At 43.2% G+C, this 19,536-nt stretch overlaps 2 protein-coding genes across 6 annotated transcripts; both read left to right on the top strand.

Annotated features, from left to right (window-relative positions):
- Window positions 1–296: 296 nt before the first annotated feature.
- Window positions 297–4,295, top strand: LOC148321441 (digestive cysteine proteinase 1). The gene is made up of 11 exons (XM_088278471.1): window positions 297–466; window positions 1,025–1,084; window positions 1,154–1,246; window positions 1,590–1,762; window positions 1,842–2,103; window positions 2,175–2,370; window positions 2,640–2,833; window positions 2,941–3,032; window positions 3,150–3,311; window positions 3,501–3,690; window positions 3,810–4,295. Exons 1-11 carry the CDS (start codon window positions 418–420, stop codon window positions 3,995–3,997), a joined length of 1,659 nt encoding a protein of 552 aa, XP_088134597.1. The 5' UTR covers window positions 297–417; the 3' UTR covers window positions 3,998–4,295.
- Window positions 4,296–4,444: 149 nt separating this feature from the next.
- dennd3a (DENN/MADD domain containing 3a) lies at window positions 4,445–19,304 on the top strand. Of its 5 annotated transcripts, XM_088278468.1 has the most exons (30): window positions 6,296–6,372; window positions 7,584–7,677; window positions 7,760–7,915; window positions 8,006–8,141; window positions 8,209–8,324; window positions 8,400–8,530; window positions 8,604–8,715; window positions 8,811–8,930; window positions 9,283–9,381; window positions 9,476–9,595; window positions 9,668–9,783; window positions 9,857–10,012; window positions 10,164–10,260; window positions 10,334–10,437; window positions 10,698–10,903; window positions 10,982–11,141; window positions 11,214–11,370; window positions 11,719–11,935; window positions 12,630–12,709; window positions 12,960–13,139; window positions 13,210–13,380; window positions 13,966–14,095; window positions 14,233–14,340; window positions 15,142–15,239; window positions 16,338–16,492; window positions 16,774–16,840; window positions 17,005–17,077; window positions 17,162–17,280; window positions 17,416–17,553; window positions 17,874–19,304. In XM_088278468.1, the coding sequence occupies exons 1-30, from the start codon at window positions 6,314–6,316 to the stop codon at window positions 18,066–18,068; spliced, it is 3,870 nt and encodes a 1,289-aa protein (XP_088134594.1). In that variant the 5' UTR covers window positions 6,296–6,313; the 3' UTR covers window positions 18,069–19,304. The 5 variants fall into 5 exon arrangements, with proteins under 5 accessions (XP_088134593.1, XP_088134594.1, XP_088134592.1 ...); XM_088278467.1 differs by lacking the exon at window positions 6,296–6,372 and adding an exon at window positions 4,445–4,995 and having other exon boundaries at window positions 10,698–11,141; XM_088278466.1 differs by having other exon boundaries at window positions 10,698–11,141.
- Window positions 19,305–19,536: the final 232 nt, after the last annotated feature.

Below are 19,536 nucleotides of genomic sequence, written 5' to 3'. Positions count from 1 at the left end.
TAAATAAAAAGTATTATACATGAGCTTTCAAATCAAATTGCGTGTCCTGGTGGGTAGTTTGGACAATACAGTTAAAAAAAAACCTGATTCTTTTTATTGTGAAAATAGCATTTAAAGATTCAATTACAATAAAAATAAATACTTTTAAATATTTTACTTTTTGTTTTCTTTTTGACTTCGGTCAGCGGTACAGACTGAGCAGCTGACTAAAAATCACATGATATACAGACAGAACCCTGCTCCCTCCTTCTGATTGGCCAACACACTTCCTGACTCTCCTTTGATTGGCGAGTAGAGAAATGATCATGTGGCTGAGTTTTTGTTTACGTGTTGAATTGAGTAACTGTGGTGCGATGCTTTTTGCTTGCATGTAATTATCTTGTTTTTATTGAAATCTTTTAATTCGGTGCTCAGAACATGACGCGGTGGTTGTTCGTCGCTGCTGTTCTGCTGTGGACTGTCTTCGGTAAGGAAAACGTGCTTGCAATTTCAAAAAGATAACATTTTCTTTCTTTTTTTAAGCATTGCAATTATTTCATAGCAGCCGTCGTTCCGATTGATTGATTTGGATTTGAATTGTTTTTAATAAGAGTAACAGCCGAGCTCGTTATATAACAACACAAATCCAACATCATAGCCCATTTTAAAATCTGCTAATTTAAAATTTGCCTCCCATCTAAATTGAAAATATTGACGTTATTAATATGGTTTGACACACTAAATTGCATGAAAAAATATCCCCTTTAGTTGGGTAAGCATTATATATTTTTTACGTCAATCAGCCAACATCAACTGACAAAACTTAAAGGGACTAGTGAAGTGGGTGACCGGTGGCTAATTGTGGGCACGAGACATTCATTCCCTCTCTACTGCTATAGAATTACCGAAAACAAGATTAACTTGTAAAGTAACAAGATTAACATTGAATTGGTGTTTAATGTAATGCAAATGCACAGTTACTGCACATCTCATCACCTTCACTTTCAATAGTAAATCTCTGAAACAAATCTGTTTATCCTTGCAGGTTCTGACGCAAAAGCGCTGCCTTCCCTTCCCAATTTTGGGACCGCTTATCATGTGAAAGGTGAGCGAAAAGGATTCACAGTTTGCTTTTGTCATCACCACTTTATCTCAAGATCGTGTTTCTTTCCAGGAGTGATTTCATTGCCTTACGCTGAAATCAGGGAACCCTTTGAGGCCTGGTTTGACCTGAAGGCAAAGGCCAGTCGTATCGACTACTACCATGGTGAGACGCCCTTCTTCATTTTCACTCCAGACTCGGTGGGATGTGAAACTGAGAAGCCGCTGTATCACATCCAAACCACTGGAGCGGAACAGAAACACTCTTCTGCTCATCGTCTTGCACGCTCAGGACACCTTGTTACATTTACCTGGCCACATAGTGAATATTCTTTAAGGGCTGATGGGTGATTCTTAGCTGAAAATAATCGTTATAATAATAATTATAGAAGTGTATTTTTCATTTTATTTTTACAAAATAAACCAAAGTGTTACCTAAATATGAACAAATATGTCAACATTTAATCCAACACAAGCGCTACGGTAAAAGATTTAATCTTTTCCAACAGGACAAGTGTCAACATACCAGCTGGCGGCCGAGCAACCATGGGGGGCTTCCTACAAGATCACACCAGAGACCACCGAAGACGAGCTGAACGTTATGAAGTGCTTTCGGGTCAACGGAACCAAGGACGAAGCCGTCACGACGCAAGCGGCCTTGCCTGATGTGCAGGGCTTCCAGGTCTTCGACATGGAACCCAAGTCTCAATTCCACTCTCAACACACTGATTCTTGCTTGACTTTCTTTATTTTCTTCACAGTTTTTAAGGATGGAGTACTACGGCGGCTCGTTGTGCGAAGTGTGGCAGAACGTGACCACCGTGGGCTACAAGAAGAACACCTACACGCTGTGGGTGACCCGCTCGGAAAAGCGCGAAGACGGCCGGGCGGATCCGGCCACGCCGCTGCACTACGAGATGATGGGCTACAACACGCTGCTGGGTTCTCATTTTGACAAATACCTGGTGGACTATCGGGAGTTCTCCTCCGACGTGGATCCCGCAGTGTTCTCCCTCCCTCAAGGTTTGACACTTTAATTAAAAAAAAAACAAACATTTAAGCTGTAATATGAGGGAAAAAACATTGTCGGCCAGGTATGAGCTGCGGCGGATTCCCCGGTCCTGGAGTGGAGCATCACATGCTGGCCAATCCCATGAAAGATCTCATACACACGTCATCTTCAGGCCACTCGCGGCGTATCTTTGACCATTTCAAAGAGAAATTTCAGCGTCAGTACAGCGACCAGAGGGAGCACGAGGAGAGGGAGCACACTTTTCTCCATAATCTCAGGTGGGAGGGAACGGAAGAGGTGTGCCTTTAAAAAAAAAAAAAGTTTTAGAATTAGATTTAGTTTTATATATGGAGTACTTATCCATGCAATTTAAAAACAAAATTCGTTTTTTTTTTCTATTGCATTTCGTATTTTTTAATTTCATCTCTCATTTTTGCCTAATATTCTTGACTAGTAATATTTTTGTCTAATTCTATTGCAAATGTAATTTTCCACAGTTTCTAGTGGTTATTTTTAAAGATTTAATCTGTGCTCCATTTCCTTGCAGATACGTCCACTCCAAGAACAGAGCGGGACTGTCCTTCGCGCTGGCTCTCAACTCCCTCTCTGATCGCACCATGTCGGAGTTGGCCGCCATGAGGGGAGGCAAGCGCGGGAAGACCCCCAATCGAGGACTCCCCTTCCCTTCCCACATTTACAAAGGAGTGAAAGCCCCCGAGTCGCTGGACTGGCGCCTTTATGGTGCGTCTTCATCACCTGAAAGGCTTTCTTATCCTGTACTTTGCTTTTTTTTTTTTTTTTTTTTTTTTTTTTAATAATTTTCTTTTTTTTATGATTATTATTTCCAGGCGCTGTGACACCAGTGAAGGACCAGGCCATCTGCGGCTCCTGTTGGAGCTTTGCCACCACGGGGGCTTTAGAGGGGGCTCTCTTCTTGAAGGTGATTCTAACACCATAGCGAAGGAATTTTACAGGACTTATTTTACGCAAACATTATTTATTGCAAATAAAAGATTCTCTGTTGATAACCATATGAGCTTTGTTTTTGTCGAACCAGACGGGTTCCCTGCAGGTACTCTCCCAGCAGATGCTGGTGGACTGCACGTGGGGATTCGGCAACAACGGCTGCGACGGCGGCGAGGAGTGGCGAGCGTATGAGTGGATCATGAAACACGGAGGCATCGCCACAACTGAGACCTACGGAGCTTATATGGGCATGGTGAGATAATCGACATCCTACATAAACGCTGCTACAAATCCCCTTATAGAAATTGTAACGACTAGCCACAAGCAACTTTAAAGCTTCTTATTCACCATTCCAGTTGTTTTTAAAAAAATAGGTTTGCAGAATGTGTTAAAGGAAATGACTAAACATGGATGATTTGAATACGGAAATTTGGTCACGCAGAACGGCTTCTGCCACGCCAACGCATCGCAGTTGACGGCGCACGTCCGCAGCTACACCAACGTGACGTCGGGCGACGGCGAGGCGCTGAAGTTGGCGCTGTTCAAGAATGGCCCCGTGGCCATCAGCATCGACGCCGGGCACAAATCATTCGTCTTCTACAGCCACGGCGTCTACTACGAGCCCGCTTGCGGTACGTCAAGATAATCCAATACAATTCGTGTATTTTAAATCTGTGTTGGTCACAGGCTGCAAAAAATGAATCCCAGCATTAATAACACTCTTTTTCCATCCAATTTTCTTATTCCTCAGGTAACACCACCGACTCGCTTGACCACGCCGTGCTTGCCGTGGGATACGGCACATTAAACGGAGAGCCTTACTGGTTAGTTAAGAACTCGTGGTCCACCTACTGGGGCAACGACGGCTACATTCTCATGTCCACCAAAGACAACAACTGCGGCGTCACCACTGACGCCACGTATGTCACTCTGGTCTAGAAACGTACCACTGTGTCACTTGTGCCACGAGCATGGAAAAAAAAAAAAATCTAGCCAGTATATTAAGTGCTTATGATGACAGGAATCATTAAGTTAAGCTCTTATTTTTTTTTTACTTTAAACCACAATGTGATGCTGGAACTTTAATTTTTAGCGACTTTTTAATGCCACTATTCAAGTGCCCGAGGATGAATGTGCAACAAAATGAATGTGTTGCTGATAAAAAAAAAATAATAACGTGAAAATCTGTTTAACTTCACTGAATAAACATCCCAAACATGATTAAAACATGTGTTATATCGAAAGAAATATAGGTGTATTATTATTTTTTGATTAAAAACATTAATAATAATAATTACATAGACCAACGAATTAAACGGTTTTTGCATCGTGATAATTCAACAGGGATTGCGCATCTCAATGTAGATAGTGAGCCATGGCCACCAGGGGGCAGTATAACACCGTCTAAATTTAATGACTTGCAATGGGAGGCCTCCAAAATCACCAACTTCGACCCAAGCGAACGGTAATGTCTGAAGTCAAACTGGCTATGTTGTACATTTCAAAACAAATTAATTTATTTTTGCCATCGAATGTTGTAGTTTGCGTCGCATTTGAATCCTGGTGTAGGGCAAAATGTGAAACAGTTGAGAAACACGATTGATTGTCAGCAGGTGGCGACATTGCAACGTTCTCCTCACCTCGCATTCGCGGAACGAAACAGGAAGCTACTTTAATGTTGAAACAGCTAACCAGATGTCGACCACACATCGCAGCGAGTTTCACATTTCGCACGGGCAAACCTTTTTCTTTTTCTTTTTTTTTTGGGGGCGTTTGCGTCACTCCACCAAATTCAATTCACTCACTCTTCCGTGCGAGAACAACCAGCTGTGCTTCTGTCTCCACGTTTGAGTCGCGTTCGTGCCGTGGAAGTACTCGAAATGGCATCAGGAATTTGTGGAATTAGCAGCTTGTGTATAAAAAATGTTTAATTGAAGGTAAGTGATATTTTTTTTTTATTATTATTCATTCATTTTTTTAATTACGTCGTAACTAGGCGCCACTCATGTGTCAACTGTCCTGCGGGTCCACTACTCAATGTGCTGTGGTGCATTCATGGACTAAATAAAGAAATCTAACTTCAATCACTGGAACTAACTTTTAACTAGTCGACAAATCCAACTTAGCTGAAAATAACAACGTTACTGTTCTTTTATGTTTGCTTTCATGTTTACTGCACATTATTGTATTGACGAGACCCGTTTGTTTTGCGCCATCTCGACCAGGCCACGTGCGAAATCTGTCATTCCTATTTATTTTCTGCTAAAATGAATTTTTTGATCGAGTATGCGTTCCAACACGTTTAACTGGCCTTGATATAGTCTATTTCAGTAATCATAGAATACCGTGCAAAAATGCTCCAACTACACTGTTTAACGCATCTTTTTGTTAAATATGTCCTCTGCTCAATTTGACCAGTTATCCAAAAGTGTCAAATCCTAATAAATATGGTGTTTAAATCATTATTACCTCCATTAGTCGGCAATATTTATTTTTTCTGTAACTATTTTAACCCTTATGTACTCTCTGGGATCTAATGTGACCTTTGAGAGCAATAAAAAATGCTGTACAATGATTTGTACTTTAAACACGCCATTCTTTTGTGCCAAAGTTTCAAAGTTTGTAAATTGAGGCTTTTCTGGGCTCAATTGTACCCACGTTTGCTGAAACCGATTTAAGATTTCCCAGTTTGTTAAATCAAGGAAAATGGTGGGAATCGTGAAACTGTACATGAATGAAGAATCGTCAGGTGCTAAAAATAAGGAACAGAAGACAAGAGAGGTCGGCGAGTTCCATGACCCCGATTTGACGTCTGCACCTACAAAGTCAAATTCCTGCAATGTTTTAATGTATGGATGACATTAATCATCCATACGGGTGTCAGACAAGCTTTTTAGTACAATTTGATCTGTAGTTTGAAAGACAATTATTTTGAGGATAATCTTGGCCCTTGGCAGATCTGACCTTGAAAATGAACCAAAATAAAAAAAAACTAAAATACGGTAAATTGATTTTTTCGGTAAATATACTATATATTTATTTTTATCAGACACCCCCTTCAAATAGTTGCAAATAAAAATGTAAATATCTATCAAACATACATTAAAAGTTGAGGACAGCTGAAGTATTTTCCCAATTTGACAGAAGAGGAGGGTTTTAAAATCCACTTTCACTTTGTTTAACCCCCTCCATGTGGGGCTTCTTCAACTTTTCTTCAGTGTTATTTCAGTTCTTTAAAATACCTGACAAGCAGATATGAGGCCAAACTTGTTTTGTCCCCGTCACGCCCACTTGGCTCAGCTTGATTGCGATTGGTGAGTTTCTTTTTCTTTTTTTAATGGTGGAGGCAGTGGAAGCTAAATCAGTAAATGTGAACTTTATATATTTTATTTTTTTATTTTTTTCTGACATAAGCTGATTTTAAATCAAATTCTTGTGCCATTTTGGAACCAGCTGAAGAGTCATTGCAAGGACAAAACTGCTAAACATGAGAATGTGGTCACTGTCCCCTCTCACAGAAGTAATCTTAAGAAACTTAAGAAAGCACTTGCTGGAGTAAGCAACTCGCCTCCGTTTGTTTCAGAATCACATCTGCATTTTGTTAAAGGTTTATGTTTTGACGTCCTGTTCCCACAAACGCTTTTAACAAACCTCGTAGGCCTCAGAGGAGGTGATTTAAGTGTGCGTTTCCATGGCACGCTCAGCTGGAGGCCGGAATGGACTTCAGAAAAAAACATTTTGAAGGTTAAGTACGGAAAAGACAGATGGAGCAGAGAAGACAAAAAAAAAAAGAGGATTTGAGATGGGACCGATCAATGAAAGGTTGATAACTGTGTGTCAACGTGAGATTTTATTTTTTTGTCGCTCTGACTAATTTGAGTCAGATGTTTGGCTGCCTTACACTGCACACGATATAGAAGATAGAGAACACATGGTGTGGAAAGTAGAAAAAAAAATGGTACTGGGCCACCTTGACCATTATTATCATTGTAAAAAAAAAAAAAATGAATAAAAAATAAGCTTTGATTACGACAGTGTAGTGCAAAGGTGAGTCGAGTCGTACACTTATCACCAGGCCAGGCACAGCCACACACATTCAAGGACAAAAATAATACCTGCTTCTCCTATGTTTATTTTCTATCGGCTGTTTAATAAACTAAAATTTACTTTCCTTTGTACTCGAGATGAGGCCTTGCCTTATTCTTATCGGTGCAACTTGCATTTTCCAGAAAATGCAATCCTGGCCTAAAAATACTGCGCGTATGTCTTTGAGTTCATCTGAAGGAAGTCCGACAACAGGATGTGGACTTATACAGTAACGTGTGTCACCACATCATGGGGTAATTGTGCCGGCATTTAATTGGTCGGCTCTGGAGCCGCTCATGCGCGCACGTTAATGGCAACTTGAGTGAGTCACGTTTTTAATCACCGCACAGCGCACGTCTGCTCGCTTCATGGTGGGATACGGTCAACTTTGACTAACTATGACTGTGATGTCATCCCACGGCCGTTATGTTGTTTTTAGGGCATATGTTGCAATGGCGGAACTACCCTCGGGACTGTTGGAGGCATGCGTGGTGGTTGGAGCGTCCAGTGACAAGCTCAGAGACGTCTATCAGGTATTTATTTATTTATTTATTTATTTATTTTTAGTCAAGCTGCAATTTTACTCTGCAATATGAACTCCCTTTTTTTGACTAGCTTCATCAACAAAATAAATTTGTGGAGTTCCCTCTTCTGGATGCAGAGGTACTGCAGGTCCATATCCCACCGTTTGTCTCCAAGGAGACCAATTCCAGTCATGCGATTGGTCCGTCCTTCAGCCGTGTGCAGCGGCGGAGAAGCTTCATCAAGAAGGTATTTTGCAATGTGGGTCATAATGAGGACATTTCTTTTTTTTATTTATTTTTTTTAAACCATTTGGAACCTTTTTGACCACTCTTGTAGAAGCGACGGGACCGTGCTCCAGTCTCCGCTCATAACGGGGAAGCCGGCGATCATTCGGAGGCATCATCTTCAACGGAGGACATCAGCGTTCCGAAGGATCTGGACCTCATCGCGTTGCCCCAACTCTGCTTTCCCGGTAAATCTGTCTAGTCCCTCGCGTGTGTTTGCAAACTATATCATTTCTCTTTATTTCTCCTGGTCAGGTGGTCTTCAATTGGCCAATGAGCAGAGAGAAGATGCGTATCACTTCCTGGTTTTTACTGACCTATTGGGAAACCGAACACATGGAGTTGTCGCGCAGTACTATCGACCTGTACAGGTAGATTCATAATCCAAGATGTGGTTGTTTCATTTACAAGTTTTTCCACATCGTCATTTCTGATTGGCTGTCCAGTCCTACCAGGAAGTTGCCATCCAGAACGGCCATCGGTGGATTTCATCAAAATGCCGTCTTTTCACGCCCTTCGCCGTGTGCGTCATCTCCAAGTTCCCTTACTACAACGCCTTGAGGGACTGCTTGTCGAGGTAATACTTTAGAGCCGTCTCATTTTTGAAAGGCGACCGGCTCATACGCCATCATTCCTTACCTACCTTCTAGTTTGCTCGTCCAGTTGCGGCCTGCGAGACAATCCGATTTGGCGGAAACCATGAAGGAGTTTTCTGCGAAGTTGTCCCTCGTCCCTTTACCGCCTCCTGGACAACTACATGTGGTCAGAAATCTTTTTCACACAATAAAACACTCTTAACGGGTGCTGCTGTTTTGGTTAGCATTCTTCTCCGTACTCAATCTGTTTCTGTGTGTCAGTCCTTTAGCCTGCGCCCCCTGCTGGTCGTTCTTCCATCCAGGGAGGACCAGGACGGCCCCATCATCGACGTGGACCTGCACTTGCCTTTGTTGTGTTTCTCGCACATAACACTCCTCCAGGTAACGCTCCCTGACGTTTGGCTTTCCTCTTTTTTGCACTGCGATTGCTCAACGTACAAAGTGGGCCAGCATGACTGCGTGTTTGTTTGCTCAGGTCCGGCCGGAGTTTGAACTTTATTGTAGCACTCGCCAACAGGGAACGCTAGCGATTTAATAGATTGTTAGGAGTTTTGCGTTGATTTTTTTATTTTTATTTTTTTTAAATATATGTTTATATGAACAAGCGGGTTGACCTGCTCGGACAAAACCGTTTAAATTATGGTTACGGTCCGCCAGCTCTCGGACGTAATTGTAATGAAATGAGTCACGTTTAAAAACAAACACCCAGTCGCTTTTTTTTTTTTTTTTTTAGATCTTATCCTGCCTCCTCCAAGAACAACGTCTGGTCTTCTTCTCATCCGACTGGGCCCGACTCACTCTGGTTGCCGAGTGCCTCTTGCTTTATCTGCAGGTCGGTCACCGAGCAACGTCACGCCGGCCACGTTTTGGGAATTGTCTCCTCCCTCTGTTTCTTACCTCGCTTCTTTTTTTCTGCTCCGATGCAGCCCCTCACCTGGCAGCACCCCTACGTTCCCGTGCTGTCCCGAGGAATGCTGGACTTCCTGATGGCGCCCACGGCCTTCCTGATGGGCTGCCACTTAAGTCATTTTGAAGAAGTGGCTGCGGTGAGTACACAAATGTCGTTTAGATCACATATGAACTTTATTCGGACTTTTCACTTGACTCTTTAATTCCAGGAGACAGAAGATCTCATCCTGGTGAATATTGACGATGGTATCGTTCAATCGTCCTGGGCCGACGTCATCGACCTCGCCGCCATTCCTCTGGCCGCTGCTGAGTGCTTTATTTCGAGGTAATAACACGATAATAAATTAACGTACAAGCGCTTGGTCCTAAACTGGCTTTGCGCGTGGGCGCACATTCAGAGCCGAGTCGCTGCAGCTTCACTACGACTTGGAGACGTGCCACCGGGGGTCGGCCACCGATGCCGTCGCCCTGCAAGCTCAGCGGCGAGTCTGGCAACGACGACTCAACAAGCAGATACGAAACATCTGCCTGGAGCTCTTGGTCAACATCTTCAGGCACGTGTGTGCCGTACGTTGAATGTTTCGTGTTGATGATTCCGTTGGTCTCGGTTTTATTGACTTGTCCGGGATTTGAAGGGGTCTGTCTCCAAAGTATTTGTAGTCTTCTTCAAATGATTAAAATATCCCATTTTGTGTCTTGGATCAGAGGGGTGCAGGACGTTCTAAACCACGAGCACAGAGTTTTTAACAGCGAGGAGTTTTTGCGCACCAGGGAGCCAGCGGACCAGCTTTTTTACAAGAAGGTAAAGCATGTCACACGAACACGTCATACAAGCACTGACCCTTGCTTTTTATTTTGTGTGTGTGTGTTCTCAGGTTTTAGACACTCACATCTTTCACTCATTCCTGCGAGACAGGCTCAACAGGAAACAGGACAGCTTCAGCCGCATGGAGCAGAACACGCGCAACCTAGCACACAGGTATGTTCTGCCGTGAGCTGAACACCGTGGGACCGAGCCAGGAGCACGGCGATGCAATTTCAAACGCTTTGCGTTGAATATTCGCTTCTCGCAGTCTCGCTGACAGGCAATCCAATTTTAGCTTCCGTTTCTGGAAAAAAAAATGTCGTCAGTTGGGCTTTTTGTCCACTTCCTGACCGTATGTTGAAGATAAAACCACGTGGGTGGTGCGAAGGAGGAGTTGGGGACACAGTAAAGCATATTTGATCGTCATTCTGCAGGAATCGCGGCGTGACTGATTCGCCCCGCCGTCCTCCCATGTCCGAACTGTCCCGGAATGGCTACAGCAGCTACGCCAGCCCGGATAACAGACTGAGCAAGCGCCTGGGAGCCAGCATGCCCAACCTGGACCAGTCGGTCCACGACGCTCTCACTGGCATCAGCCCCGTTAGGCCAGGTTCTCTCTGGAAGATGAGCCCCGACATGGGTGTGCGCATGTGCCGACGAGAAAACTCCTGTCAGCTCGAATCAAATGATGAGTTGTTCCTCCTTGATTCCGTTCCAGGGTTGAAGTTTCCGCAGAAAGCCGTGAAGGTTTTCCGCCTTCCCGAATTCCCCCCTCCTCTGGCGTATCATTATGTCCAAAACTATTATTCGGAAATGGTTGCAAGCCTGGGCAAGGTTATCAGCGCAACTCCTCCTGACGAATCGGCTCTGCTGGCCAGGTAATCAGGAAACACGCACACGACTTAATTGACGTGTTTGTCATTCTGATGGACCCCTCTTTTGTTGTCCAGGTATCATTACCTGCGGGGGTTGGTCAACACGGTGTCAAACAAACGTCTGGACGCTTTAGAGGACTTCCAGAGTCTTTATAAGACAGACTCTGACATCTTTCCTTTGCAGATGGTTAAATCTCTTGTGGACTCGCTGCCCGAAGCTGATCGTTTGCAGGTCTTTAATTTGATGCAAAACTGCTGATGTTGTAAGACAGGGGTGGGCAAACTTTTGGATTGGCGGGCCACAACGGGTTCTAAAATTTGACCGAGGGGCCGGATTTATGTCTTTGAAAAACTACAGTATTTAGAAAATAAAACATAACTTGGTTAATTCATTAAAGTTTGGCGGGTCGGATTAAAACGTTAAACGGGCCGCATGTGACCGTAGTTTGCCCACGCCAGTTCCCAGGAGGCCCAATAAATGATTAGATTATTATTTTTTTTTTTTACACAAGCAATTAAAAAGTCACATTTCTGCAGTCTGTCCTCCCAAAGTAACAATAAGTGACCGTCTTCGTCTTAGGCGGACAGGCGGCCCGAACTGAAGCGCCTCATCATCCGCCTCAAGCGGGACCAGGAGCGCGAGCGACACGACAGCCAGCACGAGGAGGGCGCCGTAAAACGCTTCCAGCTGCCGAAAAAGTACATGCAGCAGGATGAGTTTGTGAAGTGCGTCCAGGAATCCGGCATGGTGAAAGACCAGGGGACCATTTATCGGCTTTTTGAGGCATTAACTGTCGGTAAGTGCGACATAAAACGTCTCGTTTGTCCCTTTTAGTCGACATCCAATAGAGAAGGTAAATAAATAAATGCTACATGCTCGAAGCCACGATTTGAAGTGTGCTCGCACTTAAAATTTCTCCCACAAGCTCCCACGGAGTTTCTACTGCAGCACACATAATTCCTCAGGTTAATGATTTGCTCGCATGTTTTGAGAAAGGGCAGCTATAATATCAACTTCTCTCGTGAAGTCATCAGTCATCTCCCTAATAACGGATTGTGATTCATCCCACCCCCAGGGAATGTTTTTTTTAATTTATTTTTTTTTAATTTTCTTCACACTACATTACACAAGAAACCTTTGAGGGTGTTTTGTGCATTGTGAAGTGCAGCCACTGTGACCTGACGGCATTCCTGTGAGTGATTAGAAACAAGGCGAGAAGAAAAGATAAGAGAGACCTGGAGACGGAAAATATTATTCAAGCAAGGGGGGGGGGGCGGGGGGCGTAACAGTTAAACATCGCTGTAACTCTTTCCTCTATTTTGTTGCGTCCTGTTTTTTTTCGGACGGCCCATTAAGCTGCAGCTTTTTGCACAAATAAACCTTCATGATGTTGATATGGCTTCTCGTTCTGCAATGTACACCTTTCTAATAACAAGAAAAAAAAAGAAATGAGATGCGAGAATTGTTTTTGTTGTTGTTGTTCATTACAGGTCATCAGAAGCAGGTTGGCCCGGATTTGTTTCGCGTTTTTTACACCATCTGGAAAGAAACTGAGGCTGAGGCACAGGAGGTGTGTTTCCCTGAACTTAAGGAGACAAACTACGCATTTATATTTTTCACCATTGAAATCACTTTGAGTTGTCTTAACAAAAGATCTCTGTAAGTCAAACTAGACAAAGGATAAAGAATGACCAAAACATGTCATTGGTTGTTTAATGTCACTCCATAGTACGCCCCCCTTTAAAAAAAAAAAACTCCAATATACGTACAAACTACAGTGACTGGAGCGATGATGGAACAAGTTGTGTTCTTTTTTTCAGGTTTGCTTGCCTGCATCTGTGTTGGAGCACATCGAACCCAGCGAGTGCGTCTTCAAGCTGTCGTCCTCGGTCAAGACGAGCCGCGGCGTGGGCAAGATCGCCATGACACAGCGACGGCTTTTCCTGCTCACAGACGGGCGGCCCGGCTACGTGGAGGTGGCGCAGTACCGCGACTTGGAGGTCACAGAAGAACGCGTATGACAGCCACGTAACAACACTCCACTCGACTAACTTGTGATTTTCCCTGCAGGAGGTAAAGGTTTCCTCGGCGCCTTTCTTGCTCCTGCGAATTCCTAGCTTGAAGTTGCGCGTGCGGGGCAGGAAGGAGGCCTTTGAGGCCAATTTGAAGACGGAGACGGAACTCTGGAACCTGATGGTCAAAGAGATGTGGGCTGGACGTGAAATGGCCGACCAGCACAAGGTAGCGCCAAATGAGAGAGTGCGTGTGTGTGTGTGTGTGCGCGCGTATTATATTGTGATACAATTAAAATAGATTTTTTTCCCAAGTTCAAGGATGCCTTTCATTTGTTCCTGTGATGTCTAGAAAGGGTGGTCCTGGAAAGTAGGCATTTTATGGGTGGTCTTAAAAAGGTAACAAATACAAGAAGGTGTGTGTGTGTGTGTGCTATAACAAACAAGCTTTCCTTTGTGAAATCCCATGCATCTACAGTGGTTATGAAAAGTCTACACACCCCTGTTCAAATGCCAGGAGTGTAATTGCCTCGCACTCAATCAACACACTTGTCTGTAAACAAACACAGTGCAGCTCAACTTCTGGCTCGCAGGCATCGTGCCAAGAGATTTTCTTTTGGCAAAATGTGAATAAAAAATAAATAAAAAACAGCACCTCTAAATGTGTCAATAAATACAACCAATACAATAAAAAGAAAATGCAAACAAATATAGTTTAATTCATATTGAATTTGCTGTTGATTTATAAATAATTAGCTGTTGCACTTTCTGTTGACGCGCACAACGTTTACAACGAGTGGTTGTTTGTTTTCAGGACCCGCAGTACATGCAGCAGGCCCTGACCAACGCCTTGCTCATGGACGCGGTTGTGGGCAGCCTTCAGAGCAGCAAGGCCACTTACGCCGCCTCCAAGCTCGCTCACTTTGACCGCATCAAAATGGAAGGTAAACCAAAAACGAAATGCATTTTGCTTCGCAGTGGAAAACAACGGAAATAACAAACACGATTTGATTACGGCTTGCCAATTTGCCTGTCAGGTGTTTTTTTTTTTTTTTTAATACGTTGATGTGTGTGTCTTCAGTGCCGATGATGGTTCCCAGGACGACCGCCGAGACGCTCAAGCACAAGATTAACCCTTCGCTGGGACTGGCCGCGCCTCGTGCCGTTGACGTTCTTCTCTACACGCCGGGTAACTGACGCACTTCTGACCTTTGGCAATGTCGAAGGATAACATCTGGAAACACGTCATTATGAAAAAAAAAAAAAAAATCAAGAAATCACCGTTTGGTGCTGCAAGTGGGTGTCTGAATACTGAAAGATGTTCTTCAGTGGGCAAGTGGAGCCACTTGAGACGTCCTTGTGGTGGCCGGCTGACTCAGCGACTCAGTTCTTCCTGTCGCCTCTTTGCCATGTGCGTGTGGGTGAAAAGAACAAACGTGACCATTCAGACGATGGCCGTCAGCCTCCCCTCTCGCTCCGCTCCGCTTTGAATGTAATGTAGGTCACCGAGTTGAATTCCTGGCGCTCGGCCACAGCGCGCCCTCTTCTCCTGTCAAATAGTTTCCTTTCACTCCCTCCCAATTCTTGCCTCCTCTCCACGTCTCTCACTCTCTTCTGCATTTTGTTTTTAAAAATAAAGGATTCTGACCGTTAGCTGAAGTGGGGTGGGGTTGGACGACGGCAAGTATTTCCGTTCATTTTTGAAGGAGGGGATTTTAAGGATTCAAAAGTGGTCCGGTCTGTCTGTGGTGATGGTTACCATATGGAATGAAAATTTGGGGTGTTTTCAAATTCAAAGTTATTTTTAAAAGATGCTCCAGTAAAAATAAAAACCAACTAAGACCGGCACCATGACTTTTCGCTACACTTTTAACACAACTGGGTGGTTGACTTAAGTCGTAATTTGTCATTCGTAAACCCGACAGTCGTTGGTCACGCATTGGCGACAAAAATATGGCCAAATAACCGTGTGTGTGTGTGTTTGTTTCAGGTCAGTTATGGGTGTCTTTGAGTGGTGGGAAGGTGATGGTGTTTGACGCCTCCAGCTGGTCCCTGACGCACACTTGTCAAGTTGGCAACGCCAGACTGGTAAAAGAGCAAAAAGCATCCCAAAATGCACCGAAAATTCGACACGTATTGAAACGCGTTTGCAAACGGCAAGTAGGAAGCAATGTTCAACTAACAAATGATCAAATCTGCAAAGCGTCCGCCCGATTGCCTTGTGTTGCCGGGCAGATTAGGGCCGTTAAACAGCCACATGCATGCTACTGACATCGGCCACACATAAACAAGTTTTCCTCCCATTAACTTTGTCTCCTGAGCTTGCCTCGCTCGTAAACGTGTTTTATGCATCCATAGTGTTGGTTTTATCAGCGAACCTTAAGTCACATGAAATATGTTACCTCGGCTCGTTCCCATGCACGCGCGATTACGTTTGCATGACATCTCTTTAAACTGGAAAGTAGATCATTCACCTGTGTTGCAGTTGAGTTATTTCACAGACTGGGAGAGTACAAAAGTCCGGCACATTTGACCCTCCTGTTATGCTTCGAGTCACGTCGACCCATTTTATTAAAAAAAAAAAAAAAAAAGTACAATAATAAAATGTTCAAAGTATTGCTTCGGTTTTGTAAATTGCGGTCGACTGTCACAGCTTTTAAGAGTGTATCATTAACCCACTTACTGCCATTGACGGCTAAAGACGTCAAATGTCCTTTTTTTTTTTTTTTTTTTTTTACTTGGCTGGTAGTGAATGAGTTAATAATTTCACTGTCTAGGATTTTCTTTTTCATTCAAAATTAGTTTTAGACAATAAAAAAGATCAGCCTGACGAAATAGGTTTATTTTATTTTATTTTTTTACACTACATTATGCAAAAATGCCACTGTGTCATTTCTGAGGCACCGTCTGGGGCATGTTTTTCCTCCCCAACAGTGTTAGAACCCCCCAAAACAGGCCAACAACCATTATTTGAATGTCAACAACAATGTTCTGTTAAAAATAGCACTGTGATGTCATTTCACAAGGAAAAAGTCGCACATCCTGCTAAATTCTCGTGAAACTGTGCAACATGGCTGCCATCTAGTGGCGACATTGAGGATTTCAGAAAATGAGCTGCGGTCTACTACAGAATTAGGTGCTGTTTCTATTCCGAGCTTCATGTTTACGTTCATGGTGTTGGTTCAGAACTGCATGCTGGCCGTGGACAAAGACCAAGTGTGGATGGGCTCCGAGGATTCCGTCATCTACATCATCAGCATGGTTGCCATGGTCTGCAATAGGCAGCTGACCGATCACAGGTCAGAGGTGACCGGACTGACGCTCGATGTGGACAAATACAGGTGACCACTATTTTGGGAAAGAATTATGAAAAAAAAATAAAAAAATCAGGCTTGACATGTTCTCATGAGGTATGAGAGTGGCCATGATGAAATTGAAATGCTTAAGTATGATAATTGGAGCATAATGTGGAATTTATAATATAATATCATAATCAGTTGCAGATTGAATTTGGTTGGACTTCACTGCTTCTGATCCTTGAATAGTTAGCACCATACTATATGATTTTTAATTTTATTTTATTTTTTTACATTTTTTCCATTGTCGTTGTATTTTATTTCAGCCAGAAGGTGGCGTACTCCTGCAGTGCTGAGGGAACCGTCATCGCGTGGGATGTTTCCACGTTGCAGGTCAGTTTATATTATTATATCTGATATTTTTATTGTTTATATATTTAACATTTTTTAGGTCAGACCTCCTACTGCCTAGTGTGATCATCTTATATTTTTATATATATATATATATATATATATATATATATATGAGCACCCCTGCATTTTTTTCAACCCCTCAGGTGAAAAAAAACTTCCGCCTCTCCTGTGACCGCCTGCACTCAGTCCACAGCTGCAACGTGACTCTGTGGTGTTGTAGGTGTCTCACTCTCGCTTTTTTTTAATCTCCAGAAAGCCACCAAAGAAATACATTCAACTGTTCTATCGCATTTCTTCCAGGTTCCAGGGACAGCATCATGGAGGTGTGGAGAAACGGCTCTTTAAAACATCGTTTGAACCTGCCCGAGCAACACAAAGGCTCTGCAGCGACATTTAGTTCTGTGTTGTTGTTACCTGAGGTAACACACACTCACTCGCACACGCACACGCGTTTATGAAAGACTTTCAAGTTGTCCTGATTCGAAAGCATTTTTCCCCTCATACGATACAATGTAAAGTGAATTTATGGGTGTGTGTGTGCGTGTGCGTGTCAGAAGGAGGAGGTGTGGAGCATATGCGTTGACTCCGGCGACGTTTGCATTTGGAACATGAAAGATGCGTCGAGGCCTTACCACCGAGTGGCGCTGCAGGACTGCACTGGATGTCACTGCATGATTAAAGTGAAAAACCAGGTAAACGCTCGCACAAAATATTTACACTATATTCCAAATGATTGTTTCTGTGGGATTTAGCGCTACCGATTTGCACGTCATGCCATTTGCCACTTTTCAATAAAACCATTGGATTGAGATATAGTTTGTGTGTGACTGGAGAGCAAACATGGTGCTATAGAAGCATATTATTGAAGGTTTATGTGATGAAAAAATAATTGTATTAAGAAAGCATCTCATAATCTAGAAAAAAGTCCCCCCCCCCGTTCATCCACTACTGTTGAAGACGTCCGGCACTTGCAATATTTTAAGCAGTGACACAAAATGGCTTCCCTCCGTAGGTGTGGGTCGGCGGAGTCGGCCGCTCCTCCACCAGAGGGAAAGTTTACATCCTGGATGTGGACCGCCGCCAGGTCCTCAAGGAGCTCCACGGCCACGGCGACAAGGTGACGGCGCTGTGCTCGGCCGAGGACCGCTACGTCCTCAGCGGCGCCGCCAAGCACGATGGGAAGATCGCCATCTGGAAAGTGGAGTAGGAAGTTTTTTGTTTGCATTTGGTGGGTCCTCGCGTGATGCCTTCACGTGCGCGCAGGCGTGTAGGAAAAACGGCGACTGATGCATGCAGGCTTTATTGAAACTGCTTTGAGTCGGAAAGCAGGGATGAAAGTCACTCGGCAACTTTAAACTTTTGTTTGGTAGTATCAGTCGTAGCTCGGGCATTTTTCAGTCTTTGTATAAAAGTCACTAACATGGGATTCGTACATTGAGTCAACCCAGCAATTTTACAGCTCGGAGGTAGTATCAGAGCGTGAACAGATGCGTCTAAAAGCAGCCATTGGTCCAACCTTCACTTGTTGCTATTCTGTGGAAATGGCGCAGAATGCAGGGACAAAAAAAAAAATTACCTGAACTGGCCTTTGAAGATATTACCGAAACCGTAACAGAGGCCAGAGCTGTCATTTTGCCATCTTGCTTTTTTTTTCTCTGGGACAAAATCAACCTGGCAATTTTACGGCAGAATTTTCCCGACTTTTTTCACGTGACTTTTGTTTAAATGGCACTGTCATGGAATGCAGAGATGCATTTGACATGGCTGTTACTGCAATCCTGCTTTTGCAGGGTTTTGTGTAAAATGCAGAGTGGTCCGTTTAAAGCTCCAACACAGTAATTGGGCAAGGAGTCTTTCGAAGAGTATTATTTTTGCTTTAGCCATATTGTACTGAGTAGCCAGGACAAAGAGCCATTGAGTTCAAAAAGTGACATTTCCGATAAACTGCTTGGTCATCATCTTGACAGTTTTACTTTTTACCATTACAGTCTGATTTCTTTTTTGTTTTACCTCACTTTTGTCTAAAAGGAACAAAAATGGAATAGGATGGACGGTATTGACCCCACAGAGGTTGTTGCAGGGTCAAGTGGGTTCTGTGTGTGAAATACAAAGTCAGATGTCGTTTTTGGTGGACCGCATGAGAATGTTTTCACACATTTTTCAATCACTTACTTACATGAAGGAAATCAAAAGAACCAAATTAAAAACAAACAATCACTTTAAGGTCATAAGATGCCTCAAACATATTTATAGTTTGTTATTTAATCTTTACTGTAGATCCATTTTATTGTGTTTTCTGTACATTGTATTTTTAATTGCAATTTAATGTTACTTTCTTTTCAGGAGGAAGAACTGTAACACATTTGTACTGTTTTTTTTTTTGTTTTTTTTTTATATATATGTGATGCTTTGTATGAAAATGTACAAAACACTTTTTTTAACAGTAAACGCATCATGTGCGATGCCAACGTGCATTTATTTTGTCCAAAGCATTCAGTTCCTACTTTCTACCAGATGAGGGCGCTGTTAATGCTTGTAAGTGATAAACAAGTGACACACACCCCTGCTAAAAGAAAACATTCGAAACCGGAGAATGTTCATCCATTATTTTTTATTTTCTTTATCATTAGTTTTTTGTACAATATACATCTAAATTATTTAAATGCAGTATCTAT

The sequence above is a fragment of the Idiotropiscis lumnitzeri genome, chromosome 16 (genome assembly GCF_059441095.1).
Source record: "Idiotropiscis lumnitzeri isolate Australia: NSW breed Sydney's pygmy pipehorse chromosome 16, RoL_Ilum_1.0, whole genome shotgun sequence".
NCBI classification, from domain to species: Eukaryota; Metazoa; Chordata; class Actinopteri; order Syngnathiformes; family Syngnathidae; genus Idiotropiscis; species Idiotropiscis lumnitzeri.
The sequence above is the reverse complement of the archived record's forward strand: the minus strand, read 5'-3'. Positions and strand labels throughout refer to the sequence as shown.